At 43.2% G+C, this 23,705-nt stretch overlaps 1 protein-coding gene across 1 annotated transcript in view; it reads left to right on the top strand.

The window, feature by feature from the left end:
* Nucleotides 1-23,705, top strand: part of HMCN1 (hemicentin 1) — a gene marked incomplete at its 3' end in the record, with an annotated part of 205,695 nt that overhangs the window by 165,168 nt on the left and 16,822 nt on the right. The window contains exons 71-94 of the mRNA XM_082003017.1: nt 134-270; nt 3,369-3,510; nt 4,573-4,717; nt 5,610-5,737; nt 6,137-6,293; nt 6,472-6,593; nt 6,796-6,960; nt 7,180-7,287; nt 8,339-8,476; nt 8,620-8,754; nt 9,029-9,298; nt 9,882-10,072; nt 10,457-10,670; nt 11,247-11,381; nt 11,862-12,052; nt 12,787-12,868; nt 13,641-13,910; nt 15,880-16,050; nt 16,254-16,424; nt 17,463-17,633; nt 18,893-19,063; nt 19,657-19,827; nt 22,612-22,782; nt 23,241-23,390. Coding sequence (XP_081859143.1) covers nt 134-270; nt 3,369-3,510; nt 4,573-4,717; nt 5,610-5,737; nt 6,137-6,293; nt 6,472-6,593; nt 6,796-6,960; nt 7,180-7,287; nt 8,339-8,476; nt 8,620-8,754; nt 9,029-9,298; nt 9,882-10,072; nt 10,457-10,670; nt 11,247-11,381; nt 11,862-12,052; nt 12,787-12,868; nt 13,641-13,910; nt 15,880-16,050; nt 16,254-16,424; nt 17,463-17,633; nt 18,893-19,063; nt 19,657-19,827; nt 22,612-22,782; nt 23,241-23,390 — 3,906 coding nt within the window. The remainder of the gene's footprint in view (nt 1-133; nt 271-3,368; nt 3,511-4,572; nt 4,718-5,609; nt 5,738-6,136; nt 6,294-6,471; nt 6,594-6,795; nt 6,961-7,179; nt 7,288-8,338; nt 8,477-8,619; nt 8,755-9,028; nt 9,299-9,881; nt 10,073-10,456; nt 10,671-11,246; nt 11,382-11,861; nt 12,053-12,786; nt 12,869-13,640; nt 13,911-15,879; nt 16,051-16,253; nt 16,425-17,462; nt 17,634-18,892; nt 19,064-19,656; nt 19,828-22,611; nt 22,783-23,240; nt 23,391-23,705) is intronic.

Below are 23,705 nucleotides of genomic sequence, written 5' to 3'. Positions count from 1 at the left end.
AGTAGAACTAATTAATGACACTGTAGCTTTGCATTTGTTTTAAACTTAAGAAATAAATTGGAAATTTTCAATGAATGATTTTAACGGTGGCTCATATGTGTGGTGTTTATTTTCTTCCTAATTTTTATAACAGTTCCTCCTAACATTGCTGGTACCGGTGGTCCACAGGACCTCACGGTGTTGCAGAACAGACAAGTTCTACTGGAATGCAAGTCAGATGCTGTGCCACCTCCGACGATCTCATGGCTTAAAAATGGAGAACTTTTAGAGGTATAGTGGTTACATTGTACAAGCCTTTTGCTCCCTTTATTTTTTACACACAGTGCTTGAGGTTTCTTATTCTGCTCACTTGCCCCTTCAGTGCAGTCCAAGTTATGGTGCCTTGAATTCAAGAGAAGCTGAGTAGCCCCAGTACAAATACAGTTAGTCCTAAATGAGTACCTGAAGCTAGCAAGCATGTGGTGGCCATCCCGCTGTTACTTGTTCTTTTTTCCTTTAGGGGGATCCCTTGCTCCTCCTGGATCCTCTGAGCAATGCTAGAAGCCTTCGGTATACTCCTGAATGGCTTCCCAGGAAAGGTAGCTGAGAAAAGACTACACTATATGTTTCCTTTGGGTATATTATGCATCCTCATACTCTAGTAGCATTTAGAAAGGAATTAAATTCTATACGTCGGGGAAAAAAAAAAAAAAAGAAAAGAAAATGGGTTGCTAATCACCACAGTTTTGTATCAAATGCATCTTTTTCACTCAGAATTCCATGTAGTGTCATGTTAAGGCATTGAGTCTTTGCTGGTTGAGAGACGTTTAGCAAGATGAGGATGGTTTATACAGAAAGAATTTTTTACTTCCCATCCTCTTCCTTGAGATCTCTCAGAAACCAGATGCTTTCTAACTGAACAATTTAAGTTCGGTTATTAATTGAACTTAATTGATAATCTTCCCTCAATTGATCTTTATTTGTTAATAAAGACGAAACAAATTCAGCTTATGAATTGTCTCCTTTAACTGCAGTCCATCAATAGTATTCACCTGAAGTTCTGCTTGTTTCCTTTCCTTCTGACATGCTGTTCCTCAGACCCTTTCTCTATTCTAAATTTAGAAGAATGAAATATTAGTGGAAGAAGTAAGAATATGGTGGATGATTATGTCCTACTAAGTGCTGCTGGGGAATGTTACCTTGAGTATAGCACAAGAACTAGCTAGAAACAAGTGTCAGAGAAACACTCTTCTGAATGGTCAATTCTTTAATTGGGTAGTGATTTTTTTCTTTTTTTTTTTTTTTTTATGAAAGCAAGGTTAAACAAGGCTTGGAAGTTAAGTATGTGAATACTTTTTTTTCCTTGGAAAGCTCATGTTTTAAAAGCAGTACTTACTGAAAATAAACCATGAAAAGAAGTCACTATTAACAAATATTCACCAGAATACAAAGCAATAGAGGAACACTGTGATAGACATACGTACGTGGCTGAAAACCTGTGAATTAACTTTTTTTAATGTTAGTTCTCCTAGTGCTTCATGAATCCATGTCAGTATGTGAGGGCTGAGTCATCTTGGTTGTGCGTCGTCGTCAATCCCCTGCCTTTTGATTTATAATAGAGAAGGGAATTTTAATCTCTAGAGTTAGCTCTCCTCCAGCACTAAATTTAAATTCTAAATTTAGTTCAGACATGGGACTCTTAATCTGTCACGTGTTCTTTAAATAGCAGATGTAGGTTTATTCTGTTCCCTACCATCCTTTTCATTCTTCAGCTTAGCTTATAAATACATACTCCAGATATCAGGAAAACATTGGTGTCCTCCTGAATGCCTGGTTGCTTTCTCAACCCCAAAGAAATGTAATAGCCCACTAATACTAAGCAGCTGGGAAAGAGCTCTCCTTGGATGTGGAAAGAGAGGTGCTCTGTGGCATAGGATCCTCCATATCTTGGAAAAATTGAAGTTTCACAGTGACAAGAGAGGGAGAAAGTCAGGTTTTCAGGTTGCAGTGTTACTTCAATTTCAGTCATCGCTGCTTTTTGTGATGCGTCATTCCTCCTGGTTATTGTCTTCCGCTGTGCGGATTTTGAGGTCTACTTTAGACCTCTGTATGCTTAATGATGTAAATGTGCAGCACCACCATTTTTCATAGCAGAACTATATAAAAATCTAGCCTCTAAGCAGCTTTGGAGTCCTTGCACTCTTCATTGATTTGGAAATGCACGTTGAGTGTTAAGAAAAGAAGTAGGTAGGAGTGTCTTGACCTAATCTGGTTTTACTTGAACACTAAAACAATTGCTGAACTTGTATTTTTTTCAAAAACGGGTTTTCTGACATACCTTGCGTAGAGCATAAGGATTAAATGATAGCTTCATTGCCTGTCTTTTGTCATCTGTATGCTTCTGTGTTTAGAAACCATAGCCCAGGCTGTGTACCCGACAGGAAATACCAGTTGTTACCCAAGATCTGACTGTCTCTAATCCACTGTGGTGGTGAATCCTTTCACCTGGGAGGCTCCAGCCACTGCTGTTTACTCTGAGTTTGTAGGCTTGCTCGGTTGGTGCCTAGTATGAGACCAGCATGCCAGGGTACTAGTGCAGGGAAGTGCAGAACCGGAGGAGTTTCACCTATCTGTTGTAGCTCCTGTTCTCAGATCTTCTAACCGAAAGAGCAGATGGGAATGTCAGCTTTCCGTTTCATCCGAAGTGTGAATCGCACATACTGGAAAAGTTTGAGTTTCTGTTCTTTTTCTATTGTGTTTCATCCGGTGAGGTTTTTGAATGCTTGTAGTTGATGTTACAGTCAGTCACGTGTGTAGATCTGATCCAGACTAGTTGTGGTAAAAAAGCTTTGACTTCAAATGGCTACCTAGCAGGCGCTGTACAGTGACTGTAGAGCTGAGAAGAGTGGTATCCTCATAGCCAGAAATGATGGCTAGTAAACTTAGTAGGCTGAGTTTATGCTGGATCCCACCTGATCAAGACTGTGATGTGTGAAGAACAGTGTAGAGAAACTTGTATTTCTTCTGCCTGCAGTGTGCATGGATTTAAAAAAAATAGTCATTAATTAATCATGTGCTATTAGCTGCCCCTTTCCATAAAACCTCAAAAATGCTTTGGCTATGTAACCCAAAAAACTGTCTTATTCAGGCACAAGTCCCAGTAGGGGCTTCAAAGGGGAACCATGAAGCAGTGATAATATTTTAAGACTTTGTTTACCCTATTATCTTCACGGGTGTAAACAAAGTTAAGCCAGCAATTAATTCAGTCCCCAGTTTATCTTTGTCCTTCCTTTATGGTTTTTATTACTCTGCAACAAGAAAATATTCTACCTTCATAAAGAGAACAATGGCAAAGTTAAATTTGTCAAACTCTCTGTCTTTCCCCTTAGGGAACTCCTCGAGTTCGAATCCTATCCAACGGGCGATACCTGCAGATCAATAATGCTGACCTCAGCGATACAGCAAGCTATACATGTGTGGCAAGTAATATCGCAGGAAAAATGACCAGGGAGTTCGTGCTGACAGTACATGGTAAAATCATGGATCCAGTCCTGTGCGTTTCGATCTTTGCATGGTATTTCTACAGGAGTTCAAACGGCAAGAAAGACACATTAGTAGTCTCTTTCTAGCCAAGTGTTGGCCACTTAGGCTGTGTCTAGACTGTGGGACCATGTGTAGTGACTCATGTGCCACCATCTGAGTCCACAGTTGTCCCTCACACTAAAGGACCTGTTGGGGACTCACCGTGGCTCCCTCTCCATCTGTCTGTGCTTTCTGCTAATGGAGGGTACTGTGCATCTAGCCGTCATGCTGATGCGGAGTCACGATACATCCAGAACGAACGCCCAGATCCAGGACTGAGAAACGCTCTTGGACAAATTCGCAGAAATTATCAAAAGCATTTGACTGGCACCTTGCGGTGCTAGGTTTCATAGCTGGCTTGGCCACCAGTTTTGCAAGTTAATTGAAAACTGTGGCTTCTTCTCTGTACCCGTAACCAGGAGGCGGTAGGAAGATAGGGCTTGAAGGGCCCTGTGCATCTTGATACCTGTCCTGTACTACCATAGGCCTGAATTTCATTTTAAACTTATTTATTTTCTCACATCTAGTCTGATGAGAAACTACTCTATTCTCACACTCGGGAGACGATAAGAACCTTTTCTCCTATTTCTTTTCTGTTCAAAGCCCAGTCGTATGTACCTGCGTTCCACTGTGCCCCTGCCAATGACTGTCCTTACTGGTCCAATTCAGATTCCTGTTTTTCTCCTTAATTCATCATTAGGAAGCAAAGATATCACCACAGCCTTACTTTGCTCAATTAAATATGCTGAACTCCTTTACTGTTTTAGCTATATGATAACCTTTGCAGTAACTTGCAAAGATGACCTTTACAGTGCATTTCAGACAAACTCTCTCTTTCATTCCCTACCGCATCATGGCAATTATCACGCGCTACACAAAACGGTAAGAAACTCGTTTCTGTCTTTGCAGTGATCCCCATACCTGTTACTGCATCTGTTTTCATGTGTTTAGTTTCAAGCATTGCAGTGTAAAGGTTTTTTCTTGTATCGTCAGAGATTTTTCCCTTTACAGTGGCTCCTACAATCCGAAGCAGTCCTCAGAGTGCCATTGTGCACATAAATGCTTCTGTCGTTCTGGAGTGTGTTGCAGAAGGAGTACCAACCCCAAGAATTTCATGGAGGAAGGATGGGGCTATTTTTACTGGAAACAATACGAGGTATTGTCCAGAAGTCAGCATAAATATTCTTTATTCTTTTTAAAAAATGTATTAATTACAGAAAACTTAGTTAGACATCTGTGACGTGTAAATTAGTTTTCTTTTCACAGATGAGAACTAATATTTGTACTATCATCTCAAATAGATCCAAATACGGAAAACGCGGTGATAAAAACAGTAATATAAAGAAGTTGTTCTACAGAAAAGTAACAGTATCAAAGGTTTCATCCTTTTATTGTTAAGAACGACAAAAAACTCCTTTGGCAACCAAATGTAATAGTAATTCTTCTGATATTAAAGATTTTGAACAGTAAACGTGGAAGATCTTTGTATGTTTTTTTTGTATATGGAGTTTTGGGATGAGGCCAAGCAATTTCATGCAGACCAAAAGCTACTGAATGTACTCTGTAGTTTCTAATATATAAAACTTTCTATACATGTTCTAGTATCCACTTCTATTGTAGTGAATGATTTCTATCTTCTGATTGTTTTAAGGGGAAGTAGTTTGTCATTTTCTAGAACTGAGCAATTTCTAAAGAATTTAGTTATATTTCAAAGGAAAAAGAAAATGTACAAACTTTAATTAGGGTTTTTTAAGGTTAAATAAGAAACCATAGAAGAAGACTTTTGGATATTTTCTGCAAATCTGTCATCGTTTGTGTGGAATCACTATGTCAGCTAGATTTCATAATTTCTCTGGAAAATGGATGTGCTGGGAAAGAGTGAAGTCAGCATAAATGCAATAAATGAAAAAACTCTGTGCCCAAATTAAGACACCATGGGTTTAGGCTATTTGTTTTGTACTCTGAGTCATCTTTTCCTTCTGCACTACCAAGGTAGCCTATGGTTCTGTTGATTGGATAGTAGAAAAAAATATATGGCTTTGTTTCAGATATTCCATATTAGAGGATGGGTCTCTACACATCCACTCAGCACATGTTACTGACACAGGAAGATACGCGTGTATGGCAACCAATACAGCTGGCACTGAACGCAAACGGATTGATCTACAGGTTCTTGGTAAAAGCTATGGTTTTAGATAAGTATATGTGATTTTACAAGTCTGAAGACCAGATACATGATTTTTCTTGTTCTGCCAGATCCAGTTTTAAGATTAGCCCCTTTTTAGCTGCTCTTGTTAAAAAAAAAAAAGAAAAAAAAAAAAGACGACATTTGTGGCCTTAGGAATACAACCCAAATGTTCATGAAAAGAAAATATTTATTCCTTGTGCACTGGAACTAGAAAGACTCGACACATCCCGTCCTACGTGTTTAGTAAGTTTGCTACTGTCAAGTTACTCTTTATAAAAATCAAGTAAATGTGTTCAGGCAGTTCAGCTCTGTGTAGTTAGGTACGGGAGGGCCATGTGGGCATATGCATATAATTATTCTGAATAATTAGGCTTTGTTTGTCTTTAGTTCCTCCAACTATTGCTCCTGGACATACGAATATTACAGTTACTGTAAATGTGCAGACCACTTTGCCTTGTGAAACCACTGGAATTCCCAGGCCGGCAATCAGCTGGAAAAAGAATGGGCATCTGCTTAGTGTTGATCAAAACCAGAATACATACAGGTGAGAGATGTTGTCTTTTCACCGTGGGTTTAAAGTTTTCAGGGATGATTTTGGCATTTTAAAAATCTAGCCACACTTAAATGTCATCTTGTATAGCCAGCAAATTCAGTGGTCTGATTACTTGAGCAGAAAAGAAGTATTTCAATGGCTTTTACTTTCTTCTCTTTTCTTCGTTCAGACTTCTGTCTTCAGGTTCCTTAGTAATCATTTCTCCCACTGTGGATGACACTGCTGTCTATGAGTGCTCTGTGTCAAATGATGCAGGAGAAGATCAAAGAGCAGTGGAGCTCACTGTTCAAGGTAGAGGGGCTATTGCTATCACATGTGTATGGCACCCAGAATTTCTTTGGGGCATTCCAATGTGGAGATGGGATTTTTATACTGTTCTTTTATGATGTTGATACCCATAAATTTCTGGTATTCCCAAGAAAGATAAGTTATTTCCAAGAATTTATAAAAATGAATATGGGCAAGTAACCTTTACACTGATCTTCATTTTTAGTGCCCCCGTCCATAGCAGATGAAGCCACAGACCTTTTGGTAACAAAGCTGTCTCCAGTAGTGATTTCCTGCACCGCGTCTGGGGTTCCTGTCCCCTCAGTTCATTGGACCAAAAATGGCATAAAGTTGCTTCCCAGAGGAGATGGCTACAGGATTCTCTCTTCAGGTACTGTGAGTGACTGGAGCCTAGCTGCAAAAAATCAGTGAAAGGGTGCCATTGCGCACACCTGGAAGTAATCAAATAAATGCAAATGATCCCCTAAACACCCCCTCTCCAATTTTTTAGAATAAAAATACAGACCTCTTATGACGGCTGCTGTAAGAGAGTTTTACTGTGAATACAGGATACTGCTGTTTGGTGTAAGGCCCTCTCTCTCTGCTGCAGGTGCTGTTGAAATACCTGCCGCTCAGCTAGCCCACGCGGGACGGTACACCTGTGTGGCCCGGAACGCCGCTGGCTCGGCTCGCAGACACGCTACTCTTCACGTTCAGGGTAAGATGGGAAGCTGAAGAGAAAGTGCATTCTGTCAGTAAACGTTGCCCATTTAACACGTACGCACGCTGCAGAGTAATGGTGAGGCCAGGGTGGACCATCACAAATAGTGTCTTGCTCAGCTGAATTGTCTTGTGGACATGCTGATTATTCACAGAGTCGCCCCTCTGCACACGACAGCTGTGATATCTTGGATAGAGCCCCCCAGTCCGTGCTGCTCGATTTTATTTTTGTAAGATTTTGGTTTCTTTGCTTTTTGTTAAGTTAAAATGTATCTGTGATGGCAAATTGCATGAAGTAATGTTGTCCCAAAAGTGGGATCGTATACCCGGTGTGCAACACACCAATAGAGTAGAGGTATTTTATTTAGAGCATATTTGGGCAGATACAGGTGCTAGGTGGTATTCCACAAAGCTAGCACACCACACAGGGGAATCACCACATATTTATCCCATTACTCGATTGGCAAAAAAACAACAGACAACCTCCCAAATGTACATTCGTCGGCTAGTAATTACCATATTGCTTATTATCGGTTACACATATTTAAATTATCGCGCAATGCCCCTAGAAAGAGCGCGGAGGTAATTTGCGTAGTCCCTCAGTGGTGTTGGTGGTTGCGATCTCCCCTGGCCGTCTTTACCCCAGTTATTGTGGATTCTGCTGATCTCGTGACAGTTACATTTTTTAAGAGTAAAAGAACAACTCAGTCTTCATGGTTTACTCCTTAAGTACAACTGCTTCATCATCTTGACCACTAAATCCAGGTTCATTAATCTTTTTTAATCGTGTTGTCTCCTACTGACCTGCCCCCCTAGAATCTTTCATTTGTCTCCGATGTCAGTAGGGCCATATTCTATACCCATACTTATGCTGAGCGTTTTGTTATATTTAAGAGCACTTCCACTGAGCTCTTCCTAAGGATGGCAGAATACAGCCATTGCTAATTCAGCCTTCTCAGACTCTCAGGTTATGCTATTTTGATATCTTCTGTATTTTCTAGCCTTGAAGGTTAAACCTGTTGTATTTTCCTTTTTATTTTGTTCCACAGAACCACCAGTTATCGAAACTCAGCCAGGGGCGCTGGACGTCATTGTGAACAATCCTATTCTTCTACCATGTGAAGCGACGGGTACGCCTCAACCCATAATAACATGGCAAAAGGAGGGCATCAATATAATCACAACAGGTATCCTCTTAAAGCCTGTGACTCCAGCCTACTTGATGTAACTCAAACTTATTTTCTCTCTTCTGAATATTCAAACTTAGATATAAGGAACCCAAATAAGGAACACGAAACAAAGTGTGATACTTTGCTTGTATTTCTTTTAGGCAACGGTTATATGGTTCTTCCCAATGGCAGTTTACAGATTGCAAAATCAGCCATTGAAGATGCTGGCACTTACATGTGTGTTGCTCAAAATCCAGCTGGCACCGCTCTGGGGAAGATCAAACTGAAAGTTCAAGGTAAATCATCTTTTAAACTCTTGTTGTAGTGATTTACAGACAAGAAATTTGTGTGTGCTCTCTGTTAGTCAAAACCCAGTTCTGAGCAAGATAAATGGACCTAATGCTTCCCTACCTGATTTGACACTGAATAGAGCCCAGGAGGTTTATTCTCTTTCGTGGTCTGTCTACTTTAGGATTGTATGCTTTTAGGGTTATTTTCACCAAGAACTGAAGCATTCCATGCTTCTTACAACATATAAATACTCTAAAAATTTTCTGACTTCTTTTTCAGTACCTCCTGTTATCAAGTCCCGCCTCAAGGAATACATTGTTCCTGTTGATCAATCTGTCACTCTGCAGTGTGAGGCTGAAGGCTACCCTGGGCCAGAGATCAGCTGGCATAAAGATGGACAGCATATAACGGAGTCCCTTAGAAGAAGAATTCTCAGCACTGGTGCTCTGCAGATTGTGTTCGCACAGCCCGGCGATGCTGGCCGTTACACATGCATAGCGGCCAACCTGGCAGGATCCAGCAGTTCTAACACGGAGCTCACTGTGCACAGTAAGTGGGACTGTACGGAAACAACGTGCGTTATCGCCGCGTGAACCTACGGAGGGTAAGGAGCGAGGGCATAAGGGAGAAGTTCAAGAAAATTGTGCTGCTTAATGGCTGAGTTTTAATGGGTTGTAGTATCAGCCGGTTGCTTGAATTTAGGAAGAACATTACACTTACATTTAGACTAGATATTAGGAAAAATTTCTTTACAGAGAGAGTGGTCAAACATTGGAACAGGCTGCCCAGGGAGGTGATGGAGTCACCATCACTGGAAGTGTTCAAAAAACGTGCGGACATGGCACTTCAGGACATGGTTTAGGGGGCATGGTGGTGTTGGGTTGATGGTTGGACTTTATGGTCTTAAAGGTCTTTTCCAACTTTAATGATTCTGTGATTTCCTTAACTCGGTTTATACTTTGTTACAAGTGTTTCACACATCTCTCTGGTCTGCTTAGTGGTGGTCATTGATGGAGACAAAGAACAATACAGGAGATCCAGGCAATGGTTTCTTCAGTCCAGTATTGTATGCTTTGACAGTAGTGCTTGGGTAGTACATAGAGGTAAATCTTTTTAATAAACCTTCTCACAGTTCCACCCAAGATTCACAGTACGGATGCGCAGTACACAGTCACTGAGGACTCGCAGGCTGTTCTGTCCTGTGTGGCTGATGGGATTCCAACACCAACAATAAACTGGAAGAAGGACAATATGCTGTTAACAGAGGCAGTAGGAAAATACCGGGCTGGGCCAGATGGAGACCTCATTCTGGATAATGTTGTTGTAAGTTCCCTACATCTAAGCTGTGACTTGACAGGTTTGACAGTAATAAGACCCCGTTTCGCTTTTTTTTCACCCACTTCTGGATTAGTCGTCGTTTTATTTTGTATTCTTGTTTTTAATGTTCTAAAGACTTTATAAATGTTTCGTTTTCCACTGAGGAGTAAAATCTGTGAAGAATTTGTAGTGATAAATTCTCAGGAAGGGCAAAAAGAAGTCTAGGTCATCTTTCAAATTATAGAGGAAGTGAAAGAGTTTAGATGAGTTTGAGCTGAATGCTTGTTCCAAACTTTTTCAGGTTACAAGCCTCAAACCTCTATCATTACAAGCGGTAGTGGTGTGTAGGATAGATCATGGTTGAAATTTCCCCTACATGCTTTCTTTCAGCCGGAAGATTCTGGCAGTTACACCTGTGTTGCCAACAATGCTGCTGGAGAGGACACGCACACTGTCACCCTGATGGTTCATGTACTTCCAGCTTTTACCGAACTGCCTGGAGATATAGCTTTGACTAAAGGAGAACAGCTCAGATTAACTTGCAAAGCAGCTGGGATACCTGTACCCAAAATAACATGGACCTTTAACAATAACATCATTCCAGGTGAGTAAAACACCAGGTCTTCCTGGCCATTCCGCTCTAGTGTTGTTTTCCCCCATGCAGCATTGCAATTACTTTAGGATGAGGAAGAAAAAAAATCTAGAGAGAACAAACATGTTAGGCAGTGATTGTGTGAGGAATATCTTCAGTATTATGCAATCATGTAATTAAACTGCCTCTGAGACAAAGCTGTAAGGAAGATAATTTAAGAAATTGTTCCTCTTCTGTAGCCAAAGATGTAACACATTAAAAACATTTAGTATCTGATGATATTTACTCAGCTTCCAACAGCAAATGCTATTTCTCTTAAATATGAAGAGAAACTCAACAGTTCATAGAATGCAGATGCACAAAGCTCGAAGTTAAGGGACAACTTAAGTGGATACATGCATGTTGGCAGATGTCATAGCAGTGACTTTTCTGTGCATTTCTGAGGTGTCTCAGAAATGAAATGGCACAGTGCCCCTGAGCTGCGTTGCTGAATAGCACTGTAATTCAAAGTCTTACAACATACCAGTCGCTGAGATGTATACATCTAAAACCGTTGAACTAACCCTTTACTGTGTGTTCTCCCTTCAGCACAATACGATGATGTAAATGGACGCAGTGAACTTGTTATCGAAAGAGTATCTAAAGATGACTCTGGTACCTATGTATGCACAGCAGAAAACACAGTTGGCTCAATCAAAGCTATTGGTTTTGTGTATGTCAAAGGTATGTAAAGTAACAGTAGCTGTGGTCACTATTGGACAGTTTCACACAGCCATCTGTTTTGATAGTAGACTTACAGAGCGGTTTCGGTGGGAAAGGACGTTGAAGATCATCTAGTTCCAACCCCCCTGCCACGGGCAGGGACACCTTCCACTAGAGCAGGTTGCTCAGAGCCCCGTCCAACCTGGCCTTGAACACTTCCAGGGAGGGGGCATCTACAACTTCTCTGGGCAACCTGTTCCAGTGCCTCACCACCCTCATAGTGAAGAATTTCATCCTAATACCTAATCTAAATCTGCCCTTTTTCAGTTTAAAACCGTTACCCATAGTATTTGATACCTTGTCTATGGCTAAATGGGAAAAATCTAAACAGGTTGAAATTCACACTTCAGAACGTCAGAGATAAATAATCCATACCAGCAATTTCATTAAGGGCATTTTATTTTGACTCTGCTGTTTCTCTGCCATCGCTTGTTTTTTCAGAACCTCCAGTCTTCAAAGGCGATTACCACGCTAGCCGAATTGAGCCCTTGGGTGGCAACGCTATGTTGAATTGTGAAGTGAGAGGAGATCCACCTCCAACCATCCAGTGGAGCAAAAAAGGAGTTGGTGTTCCAATTAGCAACAGGATCCGACAGCTTAACAATGGTTCTCTTGCTATCTACGGCACTGTGGTGAGTCACTGCTCTGTTACCGTGTGTTTCTGCATTGTACTTGATTAATAAAGGTATTCCATATCGTATAGTTTTGAGAGAGTGAGGCTAGACATTTAATCCACTTTTGCTTTTACCTGTAACAAATGTTGTTTTAATTCAGACTAGAATTAGACTCAAATTATTGTGACAAAAAAACTCAGGGGGGCTATCATTCTCCTTCATTGTCAGAAGGACTGAAGCTACATGCTAACCACTGGTGTGTGAAATCCCGGTCATGCCCAATTAAATGGGACTTTTGCTTTTGACCTTAGAAGAGCCTGGGTTCTACCCAGTCAGGGCAGCTGAAAAGCAATTGCATTCTCTGTGTGCAAACTTCTTAGCGTCTAAATACCTAGTATGAACGGCAAGACCCATTTTATCCCTGTAAACCAATGCCAGTATTTTGAAATAGGGTTAAAAACAGCAGCTCCCTTGAGTTCATTTAAACTAAAAAAAAAAAAAGTGATCCTCAGAATGAAGGCGTTGAAGGAAAATAAAAATGGAATAATAACAGTACAAATAATTCACAATATCAGCTTAATATTAATAAAAGCAAAATGTTGGGATAGTCTGGAATTTAACTAGGTGCCTCTTAAGATCCAGTGCATGCCGTGTTGTGCTGCAGAAAACTCGCCTACAGGAGGTGCACCGTTAACTGAAACCCTCATTGCACATTGACAGGTTGTATGACTGTTTGATTTTCATTTCTTTAGAATGAAGATGCTGGTGACTACAAGTGTGTGGCTACCAATGATGCTGGTGTGGTGGAACGCAGTCTGACGCTAACACTTCAGAGTAAGGCTCGAAGTGATAAGTTTAATGCCACTAGATTGGAGCTGTAACCTACCTTTGGAAAGGTGTATGCAGCTCCCATTGGAGTACTGGAGGTTGGGCACCGCGCTGTAGCTTAAGGTTCACCTCGTCTTTCATCATTAATATTTAAGAGTCTAGTCTAAGCTAGTGATGGAGGTCAAAGAAGAGAAACATACAGAGGGTAATTAAGCCTCATCTTGGAAACCAACTTAGAACGAGGTGAATCACCTTCTGAAAGGGCCCGTTTCTTTTAGTCGACTAGAGAGGATGTCTGTAGCAATGGATTAAACTAGACTCTTTTAAATTAAGACAGTTACATGACATGAATCCCAGCTTTCACTGACAATATTTTATTTTTGGCAGAAATAATATTTTAGAATTATTTTTTCACTACTGGTAAAATTTCCGAACATCCCTTTTCTGTTACAGCCTCAAGCAGTATGGATCTGTTACTTATGTCTCAGTTGCCTCTGGACATGATTAATAGCATCTTCCTGCAGGTTTTATGAAAAGCAACACATTTTAGCGATAAAGATGACTGTGTGCTCATCCCAACTTTGGTCCTCACATTCAAAATAGCCTATTATTGTCATTTTAACTTGCATATATTTTGACAGTGGAAGATCAACAATAATAATTTTAGTCAACAAAAACTGACTTCAGATTTTTTTGCCCTTGTTCTGACCGGACCTTTAATATTCAATACAATGAAAAAAAATGTAACCATGTGCCTAAAGAAACCTTTCTCTTTCAGGTCCTCCAGTCATTACTGTTGAACCTGTAGAGACAGTTATTGAAGCTGGTGCCACAGCAATGCTGAACTGCCAGGCAAACGGAGAACCTCCCCCAACCATCAAATGGTCCCGCCAAGGCCACCCAGTTGTGAGCGATGAGAGAGTGACTGTCCTGTCTAATGGCTCCTTGCGTATCATTGCGGCACAGAAGGAAGATACGTCTGAATACGAGTGTGTAGCGAGGAATCTAATGGGATCCGTTCTTGTTAGGGTACCACTGACTGTCCAGGGTAGGTGTGCAAAATATATGATAATGGCTATCAAACTGGTAGATTCCAGCATTAACTGTTAAGAAATATGATCAAGATTTTATCTTGTCCACGTTTTATGGATACGATTTTTATCCTATCTTCCATATATGCATTAGAATCATAGAATACGATCACAGAAGGGTTTGGGTGGGAAGGGACCTTTCAAGGCCATCTAGTCCAACCCCCCTGCAGTGAGCCACGGACATCTTCAACTACAGCAGGTTGCTCAGAGCCCCATCCAGCCTGACCTGGGCTGTTCCCAGGGATGGGGCATCCACCACCTCTCTGGGCAGCCTGGGCCAGGGTTTCACCACCCTCATTGTCAAAAATTTCTTCCTTAGATCTAGTCAAAATCTGCCCTCATCAGTTTAAAACCATCACCCCTTGTCCTATTGCTACAGGCCCTGCTAAAAACCATGTCCCCATCTTTTCTATAGGCCCCCTTTCAGCCCTGGCTGCTGCAATAAGGTCTCCCCGGAGCCTTCTGTGCTCCAGGCTGAGCCCCCCCAGCTCTCCTAGCTTGTCCTCCCAGCAGAGCTGTTCCAGCCCTCAGAGCATTGCTGGGGCCTCCTCTGGCCCCGCTCCAGCAGGTCCATGACTCTCCTGTGCCGAGGGCTCCAGAGCTGGACGCAGCCCTGCAGGGGGGGTCTCCCCAGAGCGGGGCAGAGGGGCAGAATCCCCCCCTTGCCCTGCTGGCCACGTGGCTTTGGGTGCAGCCCAGGACACGGTTGGCCTTCTGGGCTGCGAGCACGCATTGCCAGCTCATGTCCAGCTTTTTATCCCCCAGTGCCCCCAAGTCCTTCTGGGCAGGGCTGCTCTCCATCCCTTCATCCCCCAGCCTGTGCTGATACCTGAGGGGGTTGTCCTGACCCAGGTGCAGGACCCTGCACTTGGCCTTGTTGAACCTCATGAGGTTCACAGGGGCCCATTCCTCGAGCTTGTCCAGGTCCCTCTGGATGGCACCTTGTCCCTCAGGTGTGTCAACCCCACCACTCAGCTTGGTGTCATCTGCAAACTTGCTGAGGGTGCCCGCGATCCCACTGTCTGTGTCATTGATGAAGATATTGGAGTGCTGGTCCCTGTATGTGCCCCTGAGGGACACCACTCAACACCGGTCTCCATCTGGTCATTGAGCCATTGACCACTAGACCCTGGATGTGACCATCCAACCCATTCCTCATCCACTGAACAGTCCACCCATCAAATCCATATCTCTCCAGTTCAGAGAGAAAGATATTGTGGGGGACCGTGTCAAAGGCCTTACAGGAGTCTAGACAGATGACATCTGTTGCTCTTCTCTTGTCCACTGATGTGGTCACTCCATCCTAGAAGGCTACTCTAGGTAGGCCAGGCAGGACTTGCCCTTGGTGAAGCCATGCTGGCTGTTTCGAGGCACCTCCCTGTCCGCCATGTGCCTTAGCACAGCTTCTAGGAGGACCTGCTCCATGATCTTCCCAGGCACAGAGGTGAGGCTGACTGGTCGGTGGTTCCCAGGGTCCTCCTTTCTGCCCTTTTTAAAAATGGGTGCAACGTTTGGTACGTGTTAATTAGGTACATGTTAAGCCTAGTCTGAGATGTCAGTGGGTTTCTACTTGGTGTAACTTTGTTCCTTCTGTTATACTTACCCAGCTGTGAGACAGATGAGCGTGAAGGATTGAGACACATAAATAATAATGAAAGGATCTTGAACTAGATCCCATCCTCAGAACATATATCATAACTTAATTGTACCTTTAAAGAAAAGCGTTAGGAGCATAAGCAGAAACTGTTACAAAGCAGCTGAAGTATTCTCCGAACTGTAGTAAGATGTTTCTGCGGTAATGAAGACGTGAAGTGAGTTGGATTTCCAAGTACGGCTTATGAAACGCATTTGTCACTTTGCTGTATCAGTCTAAGAGAGTTAACGCACAAGCGCGTTACAAACAGGGCATCGTTTTTCCCGTTGCAGTGCACGGTGGGTTTTCCGACTGGCTTGAGTGGCGAGCTTGCAGCGTAACTTGTGGCCAAGGCGTTCAGGAGCGAGTCCGTCAGTGCAACAACCCTCTTCCAGCAAACGGTGGGAGGAGGTGCGAGGGGCCCGATACAGATGTGCGCAGCTGCCACAAGCAGCCATGTCCAGGTATTTCTTTAATGAATTGATACCTTTAATGTGCCTTATGTGGAGTGCCCTGGCAGTCAACCGTTATGACGGGTCCTCGTGGCAGGTTAATTTTTCAAAGAAGATGGAACTCATTTTGACTTTTGTGAAAAGGAAGAGGAAATTTCGATAAATGCCGCAAAAGTATTTTTTTAATTAAAACTGGGGGGTTTTCTGTTTCTTAGTGGACGGCAGCTGGTCGGAGTGGGGTCTATGGGAAGAGTGTTCAAAGAGCTGTGGACAAGGTAACAGGACCAGAACCAGAACCTGCAGTAACCCACCAGCTCAGCACGGTGGGAAGCCCTGTGATGGCACTGCTGTGGATTCAGTCATGTGTAATATTAGGCCTTGCCCAGGTAAGAGGAGAGTGGGTTAGAATTAGCTGCATAAGGGGCTTTCTGTATAGATTTTTTTTCCCTAAACCCCAAATTCTCTCAGCTTGTTTCAGATTATTCAATTATAAAAGAATTAAACCCTGAAACTTTTTATTGTAGCTTTTCTTGTAATGTATTGAATGGCAGTTGTTGTTGGAAACAGAAGTGCAAGGAAAATTTCTGGCAATTCCCACCTCCCAGTAAAAATGTTAATTTTGTATTTTGATGTTTTTCAGTGTTTGTTACCCATGTGCTCACAGAGTAAAACTCACTACTCTAAATCTATTGTGCAAAGCCAATTAAAAAGAAAAAAAAAATTAAAAGCCATGTAAAACATAATAGCTAATAATTTAAGACATTATCCGTATGTTTTCCTCTGTTTTTTTAATATTCATCCATGTCTTCCTCCTAACTAGCTGAATGTTCAGGTTTCCTTCCTGTCTTGCTAGTACTTCCTATGTTTGACAGGTTGTAGTTTATTCATAACCCTTCACCACTGGCATGTTTCCTTCTATACAATTTATATTATATTGATTTTTCCCTTTTTCACTGGCTTTGCCACCACCATGGTGCCAAATGTTCATCCACTATCTAGAGATTAATTTCTCTAGATCTTGGCAACAAAATCGGTTCTGGCTCCTGCTTCCTGGTAGCCACTGAAGCTGTGGGCCAACTTTTGGCTAGCATGCCCCATCCCCGGCTGAGACCTTCTGCCCAGCCCAGGACAGTCAGAGCCAGGTAACTTAGGGAAACACCAGATTTGATCAGTTCTGTTATTCCAAGGTTGTAGTGAAGTGATATATGCAGAAAACAGAAAGGAAAGCATTAATCTCTCATTTGGAAACTATTGATCCATTTCAGCTGTCGCTCCAGGCGAAGGTTCTTTCAAGGGCTTATTCAGAATATTTCATTTATTGGTATTAAACAACATAGCTTTTTTGCCTTGGGCTGTGGAGCTGTAGTTTCAAGTTAAAGCAGGTGTATAGTTTCAACAGTTTTATAGCTCTGCTGCCTTTGCAGTTGATGGTGAGTGGAGTTCTTGGCTGCCGTGGGGTCCTTGCAGCGAGACTTGCGGGAAGGGTACGCAGACACGACTGAGGCTCTGCAATAACCCCCCTCCTTCTCACGACGGATCATACTGTGCGGGGTCTGATGCACAGATGCAGATTTGCAACAAGAGACGCTGCCCAGGTGAGATGCGTTGAACACAGAGAACCATGACAAACTTGGAATTTCCTTTCCAAATTCTACTTAATTTATATTGAAAGCTTTCCCGTTCTAAAAGTGTAATCCCTGAAAAAGATTCCATTCAAGCCTTTTATTTTCACTGGCCCCTGTCACTATCTTTAGCACCCCTCTATAGACCTAGCCTATGGGATTTCTTCTCCTGTCCTTACCTCTCTCTCTTCCTTCACCCTGCCGCTGTGCAAGCAGCATTTTAACTCCTTGGCAGTTAAATTACAGGTTTCCTAGAAGTTTCTTTTTAAAAATGTTCCTAGGTTCTGTTATTCATTTATCCTTTTTTTCCACATTTCAATGAGTCCTTCGTGACCCGGGAGCAAAACTCACATTTTTGAAGTAGGACCTCTGTATTTGGCTGAGTGCAGGGGTAGCGAAGGGAAGTTTTATGAAGTGGAATGTGCAGCACTTCAGACTAGATCCTTCTGGCTTCACGCTCCATTTTGCACATGCCCGATCCTATGCCAAGTCCCCACTGTAACTGTCAACTGGTGGAAGAGAGAACTGACCTTGTGGCAGTCGAGCAACTGAGGGCTTGATGTCACACATTTATCCAGCTCGATGTGCTGCTGCCGAACGACGCTATTGCTTACAGCTCGTTTGTGACTGATCGGCCTCTTCTCAGCCACCAACTCGGGTGCTCACACGGATGTACCCGTAACAGCTTGTGTCACCACCTCTTGGGAGATCAAAGACCCTGCCACTCAACTGCTTAGACCTGGCTCATGTGAGATAATTTAGTAATAACTCCTATAACAGCTGAGCCAGTGAATCAAAGGTTGGTTAGGAAGGAGGGGGAGAAGGTGGTGATGGTTCCGTCTTCAGATGGCACAGCTGCAGGCAGAGGAAGATGCAAAGTGAAGGCTGGGTTTTTGGGATGCCACTCGTACCGACCATCTACCCGGTGTGGTAATTTCAGGGACTACTTTATATGTGCTTTGACTTGCTTACACATACCTAAAAATGTGAGTGACTGAGCTTGAGGACTGAGTGATCCCTGACCACGATTCTGGTCAGGCTTATGGGTTATTTAAAAGACAGGTCATCCTTTTCTCCAGTTTCACTCCTGGAAATCCCCGTGTAGCTTAGATCTTCTACAGAGAGAGCCAGTAACATCCCACAGTCAGTTTTACTCTGATACAGCACTGATTTACTTTATTATCTCTCGTGTCAGAGACCGTAACTGTACCATGCTCTGCCTTTCTCACCAGTGGACGGGAAGTGGGCTGCCTGGAGCAGCTGGAGCGCCTGCACCGTGTCCTGTGGAGGAGGCAGCAGGCAGAGAACGCGCCACTGCTCAGAACCAGCCCCACAGTTTGGGGGTCACAAATGTGAAGGAAGTGACATACAAATTGATTTTTGCAACAGCGATCCTTGTCCAAGTAAGTGCTTTGGGTTAGGCTGCTTGTCCACCTCCTGGGTGTGTATGTATGTGGGAGAGGAAGGAAGCGCTCCACAGATCACCCACTCCCGCAAAAGTTAGGGGGTCTGAATGCAGGCAAGTGGTATTAGCTGCCTGGCAAGAGTGACAGCATCTCTTCATCAGCCAGCGTGACTGGGACGTTTTCAACATTAACTATTAGGAGCACAAGCCAGTAGCAGCTGGTCCGTAAGGTCCTGCCGGACTGTCAGAGGTCCCGCACCTCCCTGAAGTTACAACTCTCCAGAAAGTACTGCAAAGCGAATCTCTCCGTGTCTCACAGTAGAGTGTAGTGACCCATTTGGTCAATAATACGTGCTGCATACTTTTCTACGAACGACGACGTTCTGGAGTTGGTTAATGTGCTTTGAGAAATCGCTGAATGCTGGACAAGATAACTTTCTTACAACTTTAATTGTCTGGTTTTTCTATATTTATTTGGGGAAAAGAAATTTAAAAGTTACTCTCCAATAAGAACATTTTCCTAGCTTGACTGTCTGGTTTTAAATATCTTATTACGAGGAAGACAGATAAAATCTGACACTTTTTTTACAGTTCATGGCAACTGGGGCCCGTGGAGTAGTTGGGGAACTTGTAGTCGAACGTGCAACGGAGGCCAGATGAGGCGATACCGGACCTGTGACAATCCTCGCCCTGCCAGCGGTGGAAGGGCATGTGCAGGGGCTGACATGCAGATCCAGAGATGCAGCGCTGAACTGTGCCCTGGTGAGTGCTCAGAATAATAAAGAAATTAAATGCAGCTTTTCCTGGAAGACTTCAGGGTGTACATAACGTATGTGAGATTTTCGTATTCTGAAAGGAATGGAGAACATTCCTGTAATTATTTACAATTTCATACAATCTAATAATCCACTCTCACTTTTTTCTTTAAATGACTGTCACCTTACCAGGATTTCCCCCTTCACATGTTAGGTTTGCCCAAAATGAGGTGGAATAATTCAAAACAGGAACCAGCATATGAAAATTTCTCCCACACTTAGCACTTCTACTTAGCTTTTACGGTAAATACAGCTTATGAGGTTCGCAGTGAGCTCTCATAATGTATTCCAGGAGCAGGGAAGAATGCTCAGCTTAAATGCTTTAAATAAAATGACAATCAAAGCAGTTAATTGGTTTATTGACGATACATAACTAAGGGACAATCAGTGAAAGGGCAATTCAGGATTAATACCAGCAATAGAGCAGATAAACCACAATGCTGGAGAAGTACTAAACCTACAAATTTCTAAACACCCTTCTATAACATCTCAGAAAGGGATTATTACTATTGCATTAATATAATAATATTTATCATAATAATTAAAATATTAATAAATTTATATGTAATAATAGGTGTAATAATTTAAAAATTAGCAAATCCCTCCTCTATGTGCCCCCGTTACGTGCCCTCCTCCTGTGGGAGATGCAGGAGCTCCAACTTCATGCGTACCTGTGCCACATTTGACACCCTGCTGACCCGCAACCTGGTGCCAAAGCCCCCGATGAGGCCACAGCTGCACACCCGAGGTGTGGACCTCTGCTTGTTGCACCCTATAGCATCAGCCCCCACCAGCTGGATACCAGCAGCTCGCAGGCTGTGGGGAGAATTCCCCAGCAGGTCCCGATGGAGGTTGCAGTGTCAAGCCCAGTCTGATTGTTTCTGTTTATCCTCTTCTCACTTGGGTTTATCCTCCCCAGGGACAAATGTTCTTGCTGCTTTTGTACTTTTCAGTTCCCTCACTACTGTTGTTTTGGCTAATGGTTGTCTTAAGCAAACTTGTTTTTATTGTTCCTTTCCTCCTATCATTGCCAGTTCCAGGCAAGTGTCACACCGGCCTGGGCACTTGCAGGCGCTGTGTTCACACAGTGTGCAGTCATGTTCCTGCTGTATCCTCTGTTGCTATCGAGGCCGTGCAGACTCCTGCACACGTCTACTTCAAGCCAAATCTATCTGACCTCTTGTGAATGTTTGGATAGATAGCACATGTGTTCTTTATTTGCAAGATTTATTGTTTGGTTGGTTTCCGTCAGTTCCAGATTCTGGAGGGATCTGGACAGGCTGGATTGATGGGCCAAGGTCAACTGTGTGAGGTTTAACAAGGCCAAGTGCCGGGTCTTGCACTTGAGTCATAACAACCCCATGCAACGCTACAGGCTTGGGGAGGAGTGACTGGAGAGCTGCCAGGCAGAAAAGGACCTGGGGGTGCTGGTTGACAGCCGGCTGAACATGAGCCAGCAGTGTGCCCAGGTGGCCAAGGCAGCCAGCAGTGTCCTGGCCTGTATCAGCACTAGTGTGGCCAGCAGGAGTAGGGAAGTGATCGTGCCCCTGTACTCGGCACTGGCGAGGCCGCACCTTGAATCCTGTGTTCAGTGTTGGGCCCCTCACTACAAGAAGGACGTTGAGGTGCTGGAGCGTGTCCAGAGAAGGGCAACGGAGCTGGGGAGGGGTCTGGAGCGGCTGAGGGAACTGGGGGTGCTCGGTCTGGAGAAGAGGAGGCTGAGGGGAGCCCTCATCGCTCTCTACAACTACCTGAAAGGGGGTTGTGGTGAGGTGGGTGTTGGCCTCTTCTCCCAAGTAACAAGCTTGGGAGACAAGAGGACAAGAGGAAATGGCCACAAGTTGTGCCAGGGGAGGTTTAGACTGGATATTAGGAAAAATTTCTTTACAGAGATAGTAGTCAAACATTGGAACAGGCTGCCCAGGGAGGTGGTGGAGTCACCATCACTGGAAGTGTTCAAAAAACATGTGGATGTGGCACTTCAGGACATGGTTTAGGGGGCACGGTGGTGTTGGGTTGATGGTTGGACTTGATGATCTTAAGGGTCCTTTCCAACCTGAATGGCTCTGTGATTCTGTAATTTCATACCTGTGCAATCTCAGATATTTTCTTGGTAGGAGTAAAAGCACTCAAACCTCTAGACAGGCAGGTTGTGTCCTCAGTGACAGCCTACCAAAAACTATGACAGGAGAATCTGAATATTGACAGCTGTTCTTCGCAAACTGATATGTGATGGGTCTGCATACATGCAGCAATGTTTTTTAGTTTAGAAATCAGCTTCTATGTAGCCTGATACTTTCAGGGAACAGATGCAGAGAGTGGCAGGAGGTATCTCTGCAGAACCTCCCAGGGAGAGCAGCTGGCAGATGTCAGGCAGTGGTTGGTTGTGTATCTCATGGTCAGCCATGAAGAGTGGTACCTCTTCAACACGACAGAGGGAAGAATATGACCCAGCTCTTTTTAAATCTCCAACTATTATTCTGGAATCATCCCCTGGCAGAGACTCCCTGTCTCCAGTGCAGCTGATACACAAACAAAACTTTAAAGGTGGTGTGTTTCGGAGGCGAGAGGTCTTGACGCCTGCCCCTTAAGGTGGTGGTGTCATCCTTTCAGCTGCTTCCTTTTCTCTACCATATTGGTTCCATCAGGAAGGAGTGACACAAAAGCATCTCTGATGCAGCCTGACACATCTGAAATGAAAAGTCGCTTTCTTCATTCCTTCTTTCCTCAGTGGATGGAAACTGGGGGCAGTGGCAAACATGGAGCCAATGCTCTGCTTCCTGTGGAGGAGGCGAGCAGACCCGAATACGCCTGTGCACCAATCCAGCCCCGTTAAATCGTGGACGTCCTTGTCCTGGAGACTCCTCCCAGATATCCAGGTGTAACACCCAAGCATGTCCCGGTGAGTTAACTTAGAGCCTGCACGCAAGGACAATACGGTGAAAGCCTGTCGCACACCTAATTTGACTGGTGCTCTCCCATGTCTTGGCCAGTTGACCAAGTAATTTATATTTTTGGCTTAAATCTCCCCTGCACCTTCAGCTGGATCTGGTTTTTTGTTAACCTGTTACATAGCCCTAGAGAATGCCGTTCAACAGTTGTTGCTTTTCAGACAGAGATGAGTGCATAAGGCGATTCCCATGTTATTGTGCAGATATCTCAGACCACGTATGTACAGCATGCTGTTATTTGCAGGTTGTCAGCTTTAATCTTACAAATAATTTAGTAATATATGCAGAAATATCCTTACTTCTTAAAATGCTGGACAGTATTTCTGAATTTTCCCTTCCCCAAAATATCGGAAGGCGGAGTTTTCACAGGTTTGGTTTTTTCCCTTCCTCCCTTCCCTCCCCTTCACAGGTGGGCCTTCACGTGCCAAAGGCAGCGTCATTGGAAATATTAATGATATTGAATTTGGAATTGCTTTCCTGAATGCCACAGTAACGGACAGCCCTGACTCTGACACTAAAGTAATACAAGCAAAGATTACAAACGTCCCTCGGAGCCTTGGTAGGCTTTTTTTAGTTTTTATCACTTTTTTTCCCTTGAGACAGGCTGTGCAATGTCAGTTTTCGCCACTTCATTAAGTGTCACTGAAGAAACTGATATAAACTTTTCATAGACAGAGGGAGGAAAAGGGAATTTCAATATTTACTTTTAGTACATTGGTATTTTTAAAATGATTCCTCTGAATATACCAATACCTATTTTTTTTTCTGCTGTAAATCTTAAGGGTTACACTAGTTTTAGGTCTTTGTATTGAACTCCTACTGATGTGGGTGGCATGATGCTAGGAAAAAAAAGCTCTCAAATGTTATGTGGCAT

The sequence above is a fragment of the Phaethon aethereus genome, assembly GCF_964289735.1.
Source record: "Phaethon aethereus genome assembly, chromosome: 8".
NCBI lineage: Eukaryota > Metazoa > Chordata > Aves > Phaethontiformes > Phaethontidae > Phaethon > Phaethon aethereus.
The sequence above is the reverse complement of the archived record's forward strand: the minus strand, read 5'-3'. Positions and strand labels throughout refer to the sequence as shown.